At 44.7% G+C, this 18,906-nt stretch overlaps 1 protein-coding gene across 2 annotated transcripts in view; it reads right to left on the reverse strand.

Annotated features, from left to right (window-relative positions):
* MCC (MCC regulator of WNT signaling pathway) overlaps nt 1-17,822 on the reverse strand; it is a 227,172-nt gene extending 209,350 nt beyond the window's left edge. The window contains exon 1 of one of the 2 annotated variants that reach the window (XM_084882827.1): nt 17,188-17,822. In XM_084882827.1, the coding sequence (XP_084738953.1) occupies nt 17,188-17,244 (57 nt within the window). In that variant the 5' untranslated portion in view covers nt 17,245-17,822. Of the gene's footprint in view, nt 1-16,468; nt 16,593-17,187 lie in introns of those variants that run through there. The other variant, XM_084882829.1, reaches the window with a different exon arrangement.
* Between the last annotated feature and the right edge of the window lie 1,084 nt (nt 17,823-18,906).

An 18,906-nucleotide genomic window follows, 5' to 3' on the forward strand; every position in this document is an offset into this window, starting at 1 on the left:
AAGGTAGAAATGGTTGTGTGATGTGATGAGTCAGTTTTTTCTTTAAAAATTAGAGAACCATGACTTAAAAAGCACAACCTGTGTCAGTTAAATGGCAGACTCTGAGCCATAACTTTTATGTGTATAAAATACACATAAAATGCTAAAGGCAGAGGCTAGGACCTGCACTTGAGTACACACAGTACCATTTGGTTGCTTCACACTGCTCTTTATTTATGTGGTACATCTACTGGGGAGAGGCTGGAAGAGAACATAATATCAGCCATCAACTAATCTGCACTGTGAGTGAACAGCCGTGAAGACCAGGGATTTCCAAATCCCGACCTTTTCCTGAGCCTCATTATTCCATTCCCAACCACACATTTCCACTGAGTTGACTGATAGGCACCTCTAAGTTAGCATGCCCAAATCCAGACATCATTCCCCCAAAACTGGATTTCACATGAAACCTAATCTTACCTACCAGCACAATCCTCTCAGAAGCCTGGACATTAACCTCCATGCCTCTTCGTCCCTATACCTACCAGCTCACCCACCAACCCCAGGTCCTAGCATGCCAGTTCTAGAGATCATGACTAGATGATCCCACAAGGCTGTGGGTATCATGCAAATAGTAGGGACTTCTGGATTCAGAGCCCAGTTTAGATTTGGTTTTGTCAACTATTAAGTGTGTGACCTGGGCAAAACCCTAAATGTACCTGTGCTTCCTTTCCTTCACTATCCAATGCTTTAAAGATAGGACTTGCTCATCCCGTTGAACTACTGCAAGGTTTAAATTAAGGTCATTCACTCACAAGGGAATGCTGAGTGGTCAGTGGGGAATAGCAGCCACTCTGGGAGGACATTCCAAGTCTGCAGGCCTGTACAGTGCATTAAGTGCCATCATGCAGCAATGACTGATGCCATTGAGCACAGGGGAAAGGATGGAATCCAGACCAGAGTGATGTCAGGAAACGTTTTCAGAGGGAAGTGGCACATCACGTAAGTCCTATGAGATGTGCAGGAGGCAGATTAACAACAGTGAATGATGCGGATAATGTACCGGTAGAGGAACAGCAAGTGTGAAGTTCTGAGGTCAAGAGACACAGAGGCATCTTAAAGTGGGTGAGCCGGCTGGAGACCCGATTGTGAGGGTGAGAAGTGAGTAGAGGTGTAGCTGGTGAGTTCAACAGGGACTAAGGGTTTGGGTTCCCTGACATGAAGGGTGGTAAGCAGGGAAATCACATAAAATAAAATAAAATAAAATAAAAATGCATGCAACGTGCTTACACTTTGGACTGCTGCTCTTGAGTACTGTTAACTGCTTTCGTTGTTACCATTCTATAGTCTGGTTTACGCTGTCCAGAAATTTACAGTCCAAAGTCTTTTCTGCTGTCCTCTTATTATTACTATGTTAGAGAAAAATTTAAAATTTTTCTTCCATTTACTTGGTGAATTCAAGGCAAGAATGTAAAGGACAAAGCCCATCAGCCAGGGGGCTCCTCGGGGGTCAGAAGAACAATGAAAAGGTTAATTTCTTATCTAAGTCATAAACCTCAGAACTCTACGCATAACTGATCACGCCAACTTCTCAACACCAACTGCTGTGCTGAGTAGTATTTCTAGGACAGCACACCTCGGCCTCATCATTTCGTGGCATAATGTGTGCCAGTCTTCCCATCCTGCCCAGGTAAGCGCCACTTGTTCGGGGCACTCAGGGACACCGAAAGCATCACTGCTTTGTGGAAAATTAAATTCTACCCCGAGGAATACTGCAGTCATATTCTGAATGAAATCTGCCCAGTAACCTCATTGGAGTCCCTTATTAGCTCCACACAGTAACCTATAAACACTGATATTTGTAAAAACCTAAATTAGTGAAATGAATTACAATCTTTATAATTCCCACTAAATTAAGAATCATTCACTGAGAAAAGCTATTAACATATTTCTGTCCCTTACAAATGATCACCAGTGCTGCACTGCAGGGACTTTGTGAGAAAGGCTGTCTTTTCACATGTAGAGCACATCATATATAAAATCATTCTCCACACCCTTATCCTTAACTCCACATAGTTCTAAACTGGAAAGCACCCTTGATAAGGCAAGGGGCATTATCATGAGTTCTAACAATTTCACTGTAGATTAATCAGTGTCAATGGACAACAGTAATTTCTAAAAGGATGCTTTTGAATATTAGAACTATTATTGGGCATCATTAAACAACCAGTTTTGTTGTACTGAGGCAACCTGTTTTAAAAAGTATAGGTTTAGCCAAAACCGGTTTGGCTCAGTGGATAGAACGTCAGCTTGCAGACTGAAAGATCCTAGGTTCGATTCCAGTCAAGGGCATGTACCTTGGTTGTGGGCATATCCCCGGCGGGGGTGTGCAGGAGGCAGCTGATTGATGATTCTCTCTTATCGATGTTTCTAACCCTCTATCGCTCTCTCTTCCTCTCTGTAAAAAATCATAAAATATATATTTTTTAAAAAGTATAAACTTAGCCTTCGATATGCATAAAGGGAAGGAATACTTGCAAGACAAAATAGAAGTGATTTTGTATCAGATTGCTTCCCTTGAAATATTTCAACAGAACATCAGCATTCCCATCCTTTTCATTTATCGTTTCTAATACAGTAACACACTCTAACTCCAGTTCCTGGAGCTACTCCCACCATTCCCAAGCGGAGAGCCTGCTGCCATACAGCCTCCACTGGGATCGCTTCTCTTGCCCAGAGAACACCCAGAGCCAGGCTTGGCGGCTCCCAGGAGGTCTGCCTGGAAGTAAAGCTCTCCAACCCCTGGGCCCTCTTTGCCTTTAGAAGGAGATGGTGGGGAAGTGGAGCCAGGATCCAACTTCAGGGAGAGGGAATCTGGGGTTTGCCCACGAGTTGGTACAAAAGCTGTTGTCCTTTGCTTCTCCCCACCCCCAAGTTTTAGTCTTACTTTCTTTTCATCATTCTTAACTGACGTGTCTCCTGTCAACCACATTTCAAGAATGTGCTCTGAAAGAAAGCATTTTTCTGGCCACTGACTACCCCCACCAGCTAAGCTTCCGAGACAGAGAAATACAAAAACCGATCACATTATATAGAATGCTGAGGGTTAGTCAGAGGAATGAGTACTATTGTAAGACCGCATGGGGTATGTGGCACTCACTAACTAGGAGGTGAGAAAGACCTTCTGGAGAAGGTGACATGTTGTGGGGCCCAAGATGAGCTGGTGTTACTGTACAAAGGAACAGAAATGTAGGAAAAAGGACTGCAATGAAGAGAGAGAGAGAGAGAGAGAGAGAGAGAGAGAGAGAGAGAGAGAGCGCGCGCGCGCGCGCGAGCGATTGAGATTGTTTGTGTGAGTTTTCCCAAGAGGGCAGGAGGGAGAAGGAGGAGGAATACTAACCACAAGAAAATATTACACAAGACCTGTGCTTCTCCTTTTACCTGCTGAATATTCAAATCGATCTGAGTTGGAGATAGAGATATGTGAGGCAACATCTTAGGGATGGTAGTTAAGCCACTGAGATGAGCTGGGACTTGAAGTTCAAGGGGTCCAAAACTTCACAACCAAAAGTTAAATGCTATAGCCTCAGGTCTATGACTCCTATCTGTTTCCTTCCGGTTGCCCTCAGGGATACAGTCCTCAGCAAAAGACCAAACTAAGAACTTGAAAACACGAGAGGAAATATTCCAGCACTTCCTCCTTCCTACCATTAGAGGAGGGGTAGAGAAGCTTTTTTATGCAAAGGACTGTGTAGATATTTATAACATCATTTGCAATAAGTTGATACAAAATTATCACCTTAAAAATTAGCCTGCTATATCTGGTCAAACGTTTCATTAACTCATCCTAATACCTTGGCAGGGATAGACCAAATGATTTCGTGGGCCCTATACAAGGGCTGGACATTACCCAGCCCTACATTAGACACAGCCTTAATAAAATACCAGAGGCTTTTTACTTTGTAAAAAAACACTCAGCCTGGCCTGAGTGGCTCAGTAATTGAGCATCAACCTATGAACCAGGAGGTCACGGTTCAATACCCGGGCAGGGCACATGCCCAGGATGCAGGCTCTATTCTCAGTGTGGGGCATGCAGGGGACAGTTGATCTCATCATTGATGCTTCTATCTCTCCCTCTCCCTTCCGCTGTGAATAAAAATATATTTTAAAAAACCCGCAAAACTCACACCCTAGCTGGTTTGCTCAGAGGTTAGAGCGTCAGCCTACACAATGAAGGATTTTGGATTTGATTCCAGTCAAGGGCGCATTCCTTGGTGGCAGGCTCGATCCCTGGCCGCAGTTGTGGTGTGTGCAGGAGGCAACCAATCCATGTATCTCTCACATCAATGCTTCTCTCTCTGTCTCTCCTCCTCCCTTCCACTCTAAGAATCAATGGGGAAAAATGTCCTCGGTGGTGAGGATGAATAAAAAACAACCACCACGCAAATACAAAGTTAGCAGTAAGCAGAAACAAGATGTCTCTCACTGCTGTGGGGCACATCCCAAGTCCTCAGGAACCCATTTACCCAGGTTCCGCTCTCGCCTCCAGCTGGCATATCTCCATCCCTCACTGCCACTCCTAAGCAAAGCTCCCAATGGCATTACTGCAGCCTTCTTCCAGTTAACAGACTACAGCTGGTAAGGGAATTCACAAAGTGGTGCATCACTGATAAAATCTTATCTCTGCGAAAGACACAGTTACTCAACACAGGAAACCTCAACACAGAGGTCTTTTCTCTGCAAAATGCACCCCTATTCTGGGCATGGGCCGGGAGGCACCTGCTGTGTCTTCCCTCTCTCATGTTATGGATCAACCAGAATGATCATCCTAAGGTCAGTTTCTGGGCACAAGAAGACCTGAAGATACCACTGCCAGGACAAAACTAGAACAAAATTAATAAAAATAATAAACAAAACTAATAACAATTTAAAAGCAAATTAGAATTGCCAGTTGTTAGCTCATTAACATTCTGGCTCTGCGAATAAAAAATAAATAAACAAACAAACAAATAAATAAATAAATGAAATACCCAATGTTCTCTTTGAAGACTTATCAATATTTGGAAGACTTTTTTCCCAGGGAATGAGCTTTTGGCATTAAGGTCCAGAGAGAAAAACATCAGCAGACTGTGAGTCTCCCAGGATTCCTGATACTGTCTCCATGACATATTTGTCTCCACTTAAGAACTTCCTTTAAATTATTTCAGTGCTCACAACAACAGCTACTAATGTTCAGTTTATAAAGTGCTTCTCTTCTAGTTGGCGCATTCCTTGTAGCAGGTAAGCACTGAAGCAGCAAAACAGCAAGTATTATTATCATAGAAGCGAGAGCTAACCACCGGTATTCACCGGAAACTTCGTAAGCATTACGTAGGCATGTCACTGGTCTTTGCCACGTTCGCCTGGGGTGGATCTTCTTCTTCTCACCATTTTCTAGTAGGGAATGTGCAGTCCAGAAAAGCAACTTTACGAAAACCACCGAGTAAGGATAGTGAAGCCCACAACTTGACCACACATAGTTTTATAGACAGAAACTATAGGAGATGAAACAGAGATGAATCAAGTGACCTGACCCTGTGGTGAAGTTAGTAAAGAAGGTGGCAAAAAAAGCAGAGACCTTTCCTAGTCATTTAACATATTATCCTGACCCTAACATGTCATCATTTCTAGTTGGGGACAGTTTAATGACAAATAAGAAAGATGCCCCATCTTTCACATGTGGCGAATGAAAGGGTTTGAAGGCAGTTTTATCAGCATCAGACACTTGGTTTGGCAGTAATTACATGTGTGTCCATCCACTATTTTCATAAGCAGCTCAGAAGCCCAAATTGAGACAGTCTTGGAAGTCACTCCATCAATCATACCATAGGCACATTACACATATCAGGGCATCGTGAAAAGGGGGGTCATTCCAAACTTAAGTTTACATCTACCATTCTAAGTTGGAAATAAAAACTCCTCCTATTCTGGGGGGTCCAACTCAACAATTCCCTCACCCCTCCTACTAACTATCGCTGCCCTATTAATAATCAGTCCGGGTACAGAAGCCCCTGGACTATCTCATTCCCACACTAGTCTTCTATGGTGCTTACTCTCATCCCAACACTTAATCAGAAGTGCTCCCAATCAAGCATGAAAATAAATTAGATTTTGGTTTAACGGGGATTAGATTCACAGCACCAAGAAATAAAGTAACAGTTATCTAATCTAACAGGCCAGCCTCAGACTTCCTGGCTCCTCTCCACAGGCTCCTCTTGCTAAAGCATGCTCCTAAAATTCCTCTTTACACACTGTGAAATCACAGCACTTCGGTAAAGAAATGTTAACTCTTCAAATGCCATGAACGTAACTCTTAACGCTGGTGCCTAACAGAGCTAGAGATCGGCTGGTCTGTGGGTAAGGAGAGTTGCCGGGTGTCAGCCTGTGACATGCGCACCGGGCCCACGATGCTTCGGGAAGTGATTTAAGGAGCCTCCTGGGCTTGAGCAGAGCCCACTTGTTTTCCTGGAGAAGCAGTTTACTTTCATGCCTCAGTTTACACTCGCTGTCCCTCCATCTAGAAATAGCAAGGGGTAAGTGCCGTGCAAAGCCCCAACCATGGAGAAAATCAGACTCGAACAAAGGCAAAGAGGGGTAGGGAACTGATGATATGTAGAAAGTATGAAGGCAGTACTACACTGCAACAGCAAAATGATCCCAAACAACCCAATTAAGAGATGGGCTAAGGATTTGAATGGACATTTCCCCACAGAACATGTGGCCTACAAGCACATAAAAAGATGCTCAACATCAGTAACCATTAGGGAAAGGCAAAAGAGAAACCTTACACCCATTTAGATGACTATTTAAAAAAAAACAAAAAACAAGTATTGGCAAGGATGAGGAGAAATTGGAACCTTTGTGAATCGCTGGTGAGAATGATGTAAAATGGTGCAGTTGCTATAGAAAACAGTGTAGATTGTTATAAAGAAGTAAATCCCCCCCAAAAAACTGAACAGAATGATCATATGCTCTAGCAATTCCACTTTTGAGTATATACCCCAAAGAAGTGAAAGCAGGGACTCAAACTGATATTTGTAAACCCAAGTTCATAGCAGCGTTATTCACACTATACAAAGGTGGAAGCAACCCAAGTGGCCATCAGCTGATGCCTTAAAAAGACATTCTGACATATACTACATCGAAGAACCCTGAAGTCATTACACTACAGGAAATAAACAGTAATAAATGGACAAATATTGCAGGATTCTACTTATATGAGGTACCTAGATGAGTCAAAATCATAGCGATAGAAAGCATAAATGGTGGTGGCCGGGATCAGGGCAGGGGAAGGCAAATGGAAAGTTAATGCTTAATGGGTACAGAGTTTCAGTGAATACAGAGTCTCAATGGGAAGATGAAAAAGCTGTAGATGGTGGTAATGAAGGTTGCACCACAATGTGAATGTATTTAATGCCATAGACCTGTACACTTATAATGGTAACATGGTGCATTTTATTTATTTATTTATTTTTTAAATATATTTTATTGATTTTTTACAGAGAGGAAGGGAGAGAGATAGAGAGCTAGAAACGTCAATGAGAGAGAAACAGACCAGCTGTCTCTTGCACACCCCCTACCGGGGATGTGCCCGCAACCAAGGTACATGCCCTTGACCGGAATCAAACCCGGGACCTTTCAGTCCACAGACCGACGCTCTACCACTGAGCCAAACTGGTTTTGGCAACATGGTGCATTTTATATTATTTTAAATAAAAAAGGATGAGAAGGTTGACCTAGTCATGCACCATCAGCACATTGAAGCTGGCAAATCCACCAAACAGTAAGCTCATCTCATTTATCTCCAAAAGAAGGCAACTGAGAGGCCCGTAAAAACCTACTGAGAGCAACCACAGTACACTTGAAATCACAGAGCTAAAGACAAATTAGTCCCGTGGTCGGCAAACTGCGGCTTTTGAGTCACATGCGATTCTTTGGCCCCTTGAGTGTGGCTCTTCCACAAAATACCATGCCCTGGGCGAGTCTATTTTGAAGAAGTGGCATTAGAAGAAGTTTAAGTTTAAAAAATTTGGCTCTCAAAAGAAATTTCAATCGCTGTACTGTTGATATTTGGCTCTGTTGACTAATGAGTTTGCCGATCACTAAATTATAATAGTCCAACTGTTTTAATAGTGTGATTGGTGATCATGCCATATGTAGACAAGATTTCCTGAAGAATGAGACTTCCTTCTTTTAAAATGAAACAGAACATTAGATAACACACATTTTAAAGCAAATCCTGTGACACAGAAATGGAGGAAGGTGAGAAAGAAAAGAAAAACATATTCTTGGGAGTTAAAAAGAATGTGAGTTCTACATTCCCCACTCTGCCACTAGCCAGCCTTATTCAGGCCTCAGTTTCCTCATCAGTCATGCAAATCAAGGATAAACTTAATGGCACCCTAAACAGAAGCATCCCTTTTGGGCTGTCTCATGCTGCCCATGCAACTTTCTGGCCATACTAGTAATCTGATTCTCAATAAGCTTTTTGACAGGAAAAAGGAAGTGTCAGCATTTCAGGATTCTTGAAACTGTATTTGTTATAAACCAATGAACTGAATAAAGTTAATAAGAAATAAAAAAAGCCAGTGATTTAAATAATTGAAGGCAACTGGCCCAAGTGAAAGTGGAAAGTAAAACCCATTTTCCTAATTCAGACCCACTTCTGGTCTCCATTATCAGCATCCATCCACCCTGAACTGTCCATCAAGGAAAGGCAGTTTTCAAATCATTCTTGGCTGATGTCCATGCCACTCAGTTCTCTAAACCATTTCTTTTAAGGGGGAAATACACTCAAAACATGCTGAATATGTCAAAAATATAATTATAGTTTATTTTTATGGACTATAACAATTATTTCTGATAGGAGAAAAAGACACAATTTGAAAGTTTGGGAATATGCATCGACTTGAAAGGTGTGGAGCAAAAGGGGAAGCATTTTATGACTGATGACGCTAGCTTCTTTTGAAAATACTTTCTTCAATAGGCTTTTGGGACAAAGCCTTCCAGGACTTCTCTTTGCTAATTCCTCTCCTTGATACCTCTCCTACACTGCCCCACAATAAAAGTATACAGGTTTTAAAAATGCAGGTTATGTTCAAAACACTCCAGAGAAATCCTGAATCTCTTCCACAGCTAATGAGGCTGTAGGTGATGTAGGCAGATCTGTTTTCTCAGACCATCTCTTTTTGTTTCCCTAGTTCGCTATACTCCCAGCCACATCACCTTTGCACCTTGGCCCTGTTCTTCCCTCTGCCTGAAATGATCACCCCCATCTTTGTGTGGCTCTATCCCTCGTTTCATTCAGATCTAAAATCATAGATTCCTGCAGGCAGGTCTTCCCTGATCACTGTAATAGCATCCCTCTCTCCTTCAGTCCCTGTGGGATTTTCTCTCTCAAGCATATATCACCTATGGACACACATCTCATCTGTATTCTCCTAGAATATAAGATCCAATAGAACAGGGACTACGTCCAATTTTGCTTGTCTGTATTCCCAGTCCTAAGAACAGTACCTGTCATACAGAAGGCACACAATATTTGTTGAATAAACAGATTGGCAACAGGGAGTAAGCTGCAGTAATAATGACCAAACTAAATTCCCTCATTGTACACGTTAACAAAAATGTGAAGTGGTCAATCATCAGTCAGTTTCTGACATGGAAATGGGTTTTGGTCCAAACAGGTAACTCTGAAGTTTGTTGATGCCCTCCTATGCACATATTGACAAGATGCTGGCAATACAGTGATGGGCTTTGTTCTGTTCCGTGCCTTCAAAGGTCTCCCAGGGAGGCTGGAGATCATTACTGTCAGTTCTGAACACAGATGAAAGAAAGAACAACTAACTTGGGAGGACAAAGGGGCCTAGGCAGGAGCAAATAGTCATACATGTGCCACATATTCTATGGACAAGTCCATACAACCCATAGGAGACAGGGGCAAGCAGTTACTCCCACCCTTACCATGTAGCCACCCAGAGGACTCCCCTGCTTTCCTAATTGCCAGGCAATCTTCTTGCATGTTGGCATTCTTCCGTTGACACCGGCCTCATTATTATTCCTCACAATCCTGCTGGAGCCCTTAGCTGGCATGCACACAGAGGCTTCGGGAGACTTTCTGCTCTCAGGTGACCAAACACTAAAGCTTGGGCTTAAGATGCATCATTTCCACCTCTGGCCCCAAATGTCCCATCATATATTCCAAGCACTGATCAAACCTCATGACTCAAATTATCTGCTTCAAAACATCCTACCAATCAAAGCGTCAAGTAGCTTTGGTTGCTCAGTTGCAAAGTTAACAAACCTAAAGCTATAGGTTGGGCTTTTGTGTGTGTTTTGTTGTTGTTGTTGTTTGTTCTTTGGTATGGCAGTGGCAGCAACAGGTGCCAATTTTGGATTTCCTCTCTTCCCCCAAATTTTTCAAGGTTTAATCTCTTTGCTTCCCCTTAGCCCCTACAAAGCTTCTCAAGGTTTAATCTCTTTGCCGAGTATAAGAAATATCTTGAAAATTTTGCATAAATTGCTTTACAACCTCAGACACTCCTTACGATAATGCAAACCTCCCCAAAGATGTCCTCTTTCGCATATGTACTAATTGCTATTTTGGTTCAGCAAGAAAAAAAAGAACATTTGCTAGAAAAAGAGGATAGCTCTGTCCTCCCAGTAAATATTTACTCTATAAATTGAACTCTTTATCTGAATCCACATTACTCTCCTGTTTCCTTCAAGAGTGAAAGACACCACTGCTAGGAATCTGGATGTGGTTAGGGGGAGGGAGAGTTCAAGAAAATAATTGCATATAATTTATCTCTGCCATGACATCCCTTTGCTGATGTTAAAAAAAAAATCCATAACTATTATTTATCAGTCTTTTTTGGCTTGTCTGATTCTGTAATCTCACCAACACAAACCTCTTCCCCTGAATCTAGAGATTACTTAAAATGCAATCCTGGTTTTCTGAAATTTGATTCCAGTGATCAAAAACTAAACTTGCAATCTGTGCTCATCAACAGCTTCTTAATTGTGCTCCGAGTGCAGGTTTTACCTTCCAGTTGCAGTCTGACTTTGGAAGAAGCCATCCACGCGACTTGCATTCAATAAATCAGCTTCAGGCAGCTATTCAACAGCACCCTCGAGTTTACCATCTCACACCCTGCTCCAAACAGGTGCCCCCACTTAAAGTTCCGGCACCTCAAATCAGCTAGCCAGTCCTACCTGCTCTTACTATGAAAAGTCTTGGAATCAATTTTAAAACTTCCTGTTTGGACAAAGCACTTCCTCAAAATCTCTTTGCTTTGGGGTCTGTGGCCCTCTCAGTTCCGGATCAGCTGCTGGTCTCTGACTAACCTCTTCTTACACCACATTTCTCCTTTCTCCTGCCCCTTTGACTACCACCTGGTTCCAGACAATCCATCTACTTCCCCTTGCAGCTGGGTTTGACGCAGGGTCTCACCGTCACTTCTCTGTGCTTCCTGGGGACCTGGTTTCCAGCTGCTGCCTTGCCATTCACCCCAGCTGGCTGCCACTTTCATTGGGTTCCCTGGCTTTCTTCCCCAACCCCAGCTCTCTGCAACCCACAGGGACTGCGCCAACTGCAGTAGCAGACTACAGCCCTAACTGCAGGGGTGGGAGAACCCTAATTCTTGTGACAAAGGAAACCTTCTCCTTCTGCACCTTAGATATTGTAGCATTAATCCCTCAGACGCCCCTGAAAGCACACCCTGTGGGACAGAGGTCTCGGTGCCTCTATCTCCCTTGCAGATCTGCTTTAGGGCTCTGCAATGCCTAGAATTTCTCAGCCACTTGAAAGTGACCGTATCTGTTTAATCATATCCATTTCGTTTTTATCAAAAACATTTCTCTGGGTATTGAATAGAAGATACAAGTCAAGTCAAACAGGCTTATTAAATAGATTACTCTCCCCTAGGAACATGTGATCAAAAGCTCAGAGCAGAAACCAGTGAAAGAAACCCTGTACAAATGGTGGACCTGGGCTCAACTCCCAACTCCACCATTTATAGTCTGTATAATCTTGGTAAGTATTTCACGTCTTTATGCCTCAACTTCCGTACCTGTAACATGGGTATAACAGAATGTGCCTCATGGGGTTTTTTTTGACGGTGAAGCATGTCAATGCCTGGGAAATGCTCAAAAAGTGTTAGCTATTACAGACCACTGAATTAATAGTTAAAAGACAAAACAACCAAGATTACGCCAAACATCAGGATTTACAAGACCAGTGTTTTAGACACGATACTGTCAGTTTGTGGCCTCTGGAGTGGATTAAAAATGGTTGCAAATTCTTTATCACATCCCCCTTGGACAGGTGAGATCTATTTATTCACCCTTTGACTCTGGGCTAAGCATGTTCTGACCAGTAGAGCACGGAGAAGTGACCTGGTGCCGGTTCAGCCCTACATTTTAAAAGCACCTTCAGCTTCCACCTCCTGCTTCTTGGAACCCAGCTGCCACCGGGAGAAGAAATCCAGGCAGCCACACGGGCAGGCCCACTTCCAAGAGCACTGAGGTGATCTCGGTCTACAGCCAGCACTGATTGCCAGCCATGTGATTGAGCCAGTTTGGAAGCGGATCTTCCAGTTGCAGTTCACAGGTCTTTCCCCTTGAACTCTGCCCAAATTGCAAAATCAGGAGCAAACAAGATAGTCATTTAAATTTCTAAGTTTGAGGGCAATTTGTGACACAGCCAAAGAGCCTCTTAAATCAATTCTTCAAATTCTATGTTTATAAAAAAAAAAGGGGGGGGGGGAAGAGAAGAGGCAAGGTGTTCATCAAATATTCCTAGAACACCTACTATGTGCAGGACTCTGACAGGTCTTAATACTGCCCTTCTGGTGCTTATCATCTGTGGATAAGACAGACATTGAACACCTCACTGCAATGAAGTGTAATTCTATAGAAACAGAGGAGGGTGAAGAAGTATAACGGAGAGTGGGGATACTAGGTGATCTCACAGGCCCTTCCGACTCTGATTCTGTGTAACTTGACTAAAAAGAGTAAGTACATCTGTGAGATAGCCACTTAGAGATAGTCATACGAGATAATCTATCTAGAGAGCAATTTTCTCCCATATAATCTAACTTCTTAATTAGAATATCAGTGAAGATGTGTGGTTTCAGTAGCTACTCAACAAGTAAATGGTGAAAGCTGGGAGTTGCCTCTGTAGCCTATATTCAGGTGTGGAATAATCTTATGAAAGAGGCTTTGAATAATGTGATGAGGAGAGAGTTAGGGAAATACAATTTCCAGGGCAACTAAGGTTTCAAAATAAATTGTGATGGAAGAATTTTACCTGTTCATTGTTTAATATTTAAAAGGCAAAATTGTAAGTTAATTGCTTCGAACAAAGTATTCTTTGCGTTAGGAAATAATTTTTTTCATTCCTAGTGGTTTCCATGATTGCCAGGAAAGAACTCTTCTCCCCCCCCCCCCCCACTTTCAGGAATTTAAAGAATGTTTAGTTCATTGTGATTTTCAAGATAACTGAGAACAATATAAGAATGCTTACAAAATAAATCCAAAACATCAGAACAACAGCGGTTTCCATTTCAACATTAAATTCATATTTCATGCAGCAATATCATAGGAGCTTTTCTGTTGAGATCTTGCTATTCAGCTACATCTGTGAAAACCTTGAAAATCTCTTTCTTGACTTAGAAGAACAAACTCTTCAAGATAACTCTTTATTTTGCTACTTAAAGGGAGAGCTGCCTATTCGACAAGCAGATCAGGTGGACAGGTATTCTGCAAAGATGAGTAAATTCGAGTCGTACTCTGATAATGCTTCCCAAAGTCTGAATTACTCTAAGGACCAAGAGATGTGATTGTGAAACTGGTCTCACAGGTTTTACCAAGTTAAACAGAATTAACTGCCAACGGAAAACCCATAGAGTTGAGGAAGGAGATTTAAGAGCCTTCCTTGACAAGGTTTGGGAAAATTTAATCTAATGCTGCTGGCAGTGTGTCCAGTCAGCTTCTTGATCTGAGAGGAAGACTGAAAGCCAACCACTTAATTTTCTAAGTACTTTCGATTTGGCTGATATTAAAGCCCTTCCTTAACCCCCCATTAGAAAAAAAAAAAAATCCTTAGAGTCCTTGATAGGGGCAGCTAAGAAAAGAAAAGAAAAAAAGAATAGCCAATTCATGCTTCTCAAATTTTCCTTTTGAATTACCTTTGTTAATGCTAATGACTAGTTTGTTTTGGTTCAAGTGTTCAGACTTGACATAAGCCATTTGTGGTCATGGATAAATAAAAATGCACTGAATGACCATAGGTAGAGGACATTTTACTCTCTCCTATAATCACCTCACAGGATCTTAAACAGCTATTGTTCCAAGTAAAGACACAAGGGGAACACATTCATGAATTTCCTGTTTTCCAGCATCTTAAAGTTCTCACACATGCAAAACACCTCTTGCCCAACACCCAGCCCTCTCAGTCTCCTCTGTGATCCCTCCCCCTCAAGTCTCTCCTCCTCTCTGGTAAGGAAGCTTTCCTGGAGCAGGGCAGGCAGAGGTCAGCCCCTGAATTGTTGACCAAAGCTTGCTGCTCTCGTGAAGATCCAGCAGATTACAACTAGAAATTGATTCAAGTCACCCTTATTTAGGATGTTATGAAGTCAGTGTCAACACTGTCAAAAAGTCAGTGACTCCTATGGCTAGAGGACCCTTGCAGAAGGGATAAGCTCACAAGTCAATGCCAACAAGAAAGGCCTCTTGTTTCAGAATAATGCTGAGCCCTTTGAGTTTTTCCTGCCCCTGAAATGCCTGATGAACATCGGGCTGAATCTGACCCCATGGTGACCTCCGGGCAGTGTAGAGACTCCTGGGCAATAAGAGATAGCATTCAAGGGGCCCCTCAGGGATTTTATTAGCTCTGCTTCCAGATGAGGAGGAGCCAACCATAAAAAAAAGGATGAGGACTTTGCCCCCTCTCCCCCAAGATGTTAAAGCAAAACCAGTGTTTAAGAGAAAAATTACAGTGAAAAGAAGAAACTCTCCTTTACACCAAAGAGAAGAGATTGTGAAACAAGGGTAAAGTGAGAAATACAAATGACTGTATTAGAATCTTCCTGGGTCCATATCATTACTGATCTACAGATATTACAGAACATGGGACTATTGCCCATGACATTTAGGGTCCATAAGGTATGAACAACTCCCCCCCCCCCTTTTCCCCGCCAACCTTTACAATCTGTTGCAATTACTTAATCTGCAGGGAAACTAGGATTGGGGGATGGGAGAGCAACTAAGTCACTAAGAAGGCTCTAAAGAAGGCAAGCAATGAATGAGCAGACACTGAGAAAAAGGAAAGAAAATTTGGTAAAGGATATGGTTGGGGCAGAAACTTGTTTATTGCCTTAGGGACTAAAGGATGCCTTATAATGCTGAAATATTGCTCCAACTAATGCAGAGGTCACAGAGCGCCCTCACAGCTTACAACTGGCCACAGGTTTCTAAGGAGTGGAAAACGAGGCACACGAGACACAGGATGGAGAGTGTTACCTCCCACCTAGGTTTCACAGATTCTCAGTTCATCTAATGTACTCCCTGACCCTGCCAATTCCGTTAAAGTCAACCCAGGCCCCCCCTCTCTTGCTGATTCATTTTGAAACAGAGGTAATTGAACAGCACGTTTCAGGTGAAAGTGTGAAAGCTGCCAGGTAGAAATAAACAATGTGGAGGGCCTGGCTAAGACTCTCTGCAAGGAGTATGCCTTTAGTTTTTTTTTAGTTCTTAAATGACCTTAGTAGATAAATCAAAGGCATTAGTAATGGAGCAGGACCTGGGTTCTTTTTAGATCTAAAACCGCCCCTGCCTTTAAAATTGGCAAAAGTCACTGAGGTCTTCAGGCCTTTCCCTCTGCCTCCGTTTTAAATTAAGCCCTACCCTTTGCATCACCAGTCTTCGTCATCACAAGGGAAAGCAGAGGGATTAGGAAATGCCTCTACTCATTGGACAAACGCCTCAAAATGCTATTCCAAACCCCATCAGGCACAGCATAGCACAGCACAGCAGTAAGACACTTAGAGCGCCAGGAGTTTCCCGTGTACATCCCCTTCCTTCCCCATCACCAGCCCTCTCCCCGAATGAGGATTTAAGCCTTTCATTTTCCCTTCACGGTAAGTAATCTGACATCACTTCTATCTGCCTTCCGGCTGTTTTTACACCGGCCTTCACCCCGCTCCTCCTCCCCCCTTTTCCTTTCTTCAGCCATTCTGAAGAAGCACAGACTATTTATTCTACTTTTGCTCCCAGAAATGGCTCAGGGATGGCGCTAGGAGGAAGTCCTACAGCCACCCAGACTCCTGCTGTAGACACCGGCTCAGACTTTCTTCTGAGCTCCCAGTTCTGTGGGTTTCCCACCACTACTTTTCAGGTATTCAAAACCTTGTGTGTGTGTGTGGGGGGGGTGGGGGGGCAGGCATCTTACCGTTCCCATATTTGCATGCCGTTTGATGTAGCCTTCAATTTCAAATCAAGGTCCCAAACACTGAAGTGGCTATGTTACTGTAAGAGCCAGGAATTGCAAATGCTCTTGCCTCAAAGACTCAGGAGTCCAGTCCCGGGCAGGAAACAAAGTTCTAAGCGGCTTTGATGTGCTCCCTCCCCGCGCCCCTCCCCAGCGCGGACATGCTCCTCCGCCGCCGCGCACAGACCACCTGGCCTGGATGTACCCAAACGCACCGCACCTGGGAGCCCAGGGGTAGATTTCCTAATCCCACGAGCTCCCCGGCCCCACCAAATCAGTTACCGGTGGCTCAAGCGCAGCCGGGGGATCCCCATGCATTTTGTGGATACGGAAAGGAGCGTGTTGTACCTAAACTGGGGGGAACCGGTGGGAAGGGACAGGGGACCCACACCGCGGAGAGTAAACACGCCTCGGCGGGGTGGTGGGGAGAGCTTGCTTCTTTTTCACGCCGCTCGTCTCAGACGGAACACATCAAGCCAGTTCAGGTCATTTCCTGAGTTAGCACGACAAGTTAAAACACGATCCAGAAAATCTATTAATCTTTAATTGCGCTGCCTCCACGCAGGGAGTGCGAGGCGGGTGCGGCATGGGGCTGGGGGAGATTTAAGAAGCTGGAGGTTGGGGGAATGGGGGTTTGGAAAAGCCATTGCCCAGAGCTCCCGACCCCAGCTGCGTCTTACCTCGCTCAGCTCGGCCGAGGAGTCGTTTCCGTATTTCAAGGCAACTCCAGAATTCATGTCTGCACTTTTCAGAGCCGAGCTCCTCCTCCTCCAGGTCTCGGGGCTGCGAGTGAGGCTTCACGGGCTCGGTCTCCACGGCTTTGGACCTTTCTGGCAGATCCCGGTCTAGACAGCCATTTCCACCCGGGACGAGCGGTGCAGTCCTGGCGGAAGGATGCCAACGCGCCGCCGAGGAGGAGCGGAGCGGAGCCGGCGCGGGGCTCACGGGCGCGGCATGGCTGCGGGAGGCCGGGCGGGAGGCGCGCTCGCAGCTGCTGCAGCGGCCGAGCCGGCGCGGGGACCCGCCCGCCCGCGCGCCCACCGCCGGGCCCCGGACAGTGCCACCCGCGGCCGCCGCCTCACCACCCGTGCGGGGTCTCGCCGACCCCCATAACCAGGCTGGCGGGCACCTCCAGGCAAGACACTGCACCCTGGAGCGGAGGCTTCGTCCAGCTCCCGATCACACCCCCGGGGCGGCGGGGGGCGAGGAAGATCCGCTCCGCGGGGGCCGGGCAAGGAGAGGACGCTAGCGAGAGCCCGAGCAAGCGGAGCTGCGCTCCACGCCGGGAAGTTTCCCGTTGGAGCCGTCTGGAGTTGTAAGTGGTTTCTGATTGAACACAGCTGTCTCGCTGCTGGCTGGCTGCGGGACGCGGGGGGAGGCGGGGCCAGAGAGGGAAAAGGGGGGGCGGGGAGAGGGGGGAGCCCGCAGGAGGCCCAGCCCAGACGTGCGTGCGGGGGAAGAGAGCTCTCTAGGACCCAAGTGATTCCGGGCCCCACGGCCAGGAGGGAGAAGAGACACAGGGAAAAAGACGCCTGAGTAATTGTGCAGGAAAAAATAACATACAATAAAACACCTTCCCTCCTGCAAGCCGCTGGGCACGATTCCATAACGACAAGACACACCTGAACCCTGTCTATCAGGCCACGCCGTGCACTTCTCACGGTACATTAAGATTTCACCAGAGTGCAGGGCGGTTATGTCCCCTCCTCTCGTCTAAAGTCAACACGGAGGGTGTAGATTCACTGTCAAGCCCCCTCTGTCGCTCTGCGGGCAGATTGCATTTTCTGGCGTGTCCATAATAAAGATCAAGATGCCCCATCCCTTGAAAGATGTAAGTCAGGCTCAAGTAACCTGTGGTCCCCTACGCCCAGACCGTCCTGAAATATATGACATTCCCATCCTCAACAACCCCCAGACCTTCCTTTGAAATCACTGCGCATCTGAGCAGAGCTAGATTTGTATGTCTGGGGTTTGGAAGTATGAATCAGGAAAGATTTAAGGGCTGTTATATCCAGTGAACTGGAGTCAGAGCTTCCCCTCAGCCTTGAGATAAAAACAAGGCAGGGAGGGGATTTTTCCTCTCCATAAAGGGTAAAGTCCCACTGAACTTGAGATGCACTGAAACATGCCTGATCCTTTAAAACAGCAGGTCTTCGGGATTAACCCGTCTCTTTCTACACAATGGGAACTGTCTCCAACCCCAATGACAGACCTTGGCATTTCCTGAAGCCTTCTATGAAAAAGCCATTGTATTGTACATTTGCAGGTCTTTTTTTTTTCTTCTTCTTCTCCTTCTTCTTCTTCCCCTAAACAGAATGTTTATTTTGCTTTGTAAGAAAGAGCAAAGAGTTTTGCATTTGCATATATCTTTCTTGCCCATCTGCCTTCCTGTTGAGTTC

Source organism: Pipistrellus hanaki, assembly GCF_964339955.1.
Source record: "Pipistrellus hanaki genome assembly, chromosome: 4".
Lineage (NCBI taxonomy): Eukaryota > Metazoa > Chordata > Mammalia > Chiroptera > Vespertilionidae > Pipistrellus > Pipistrellus hanaki.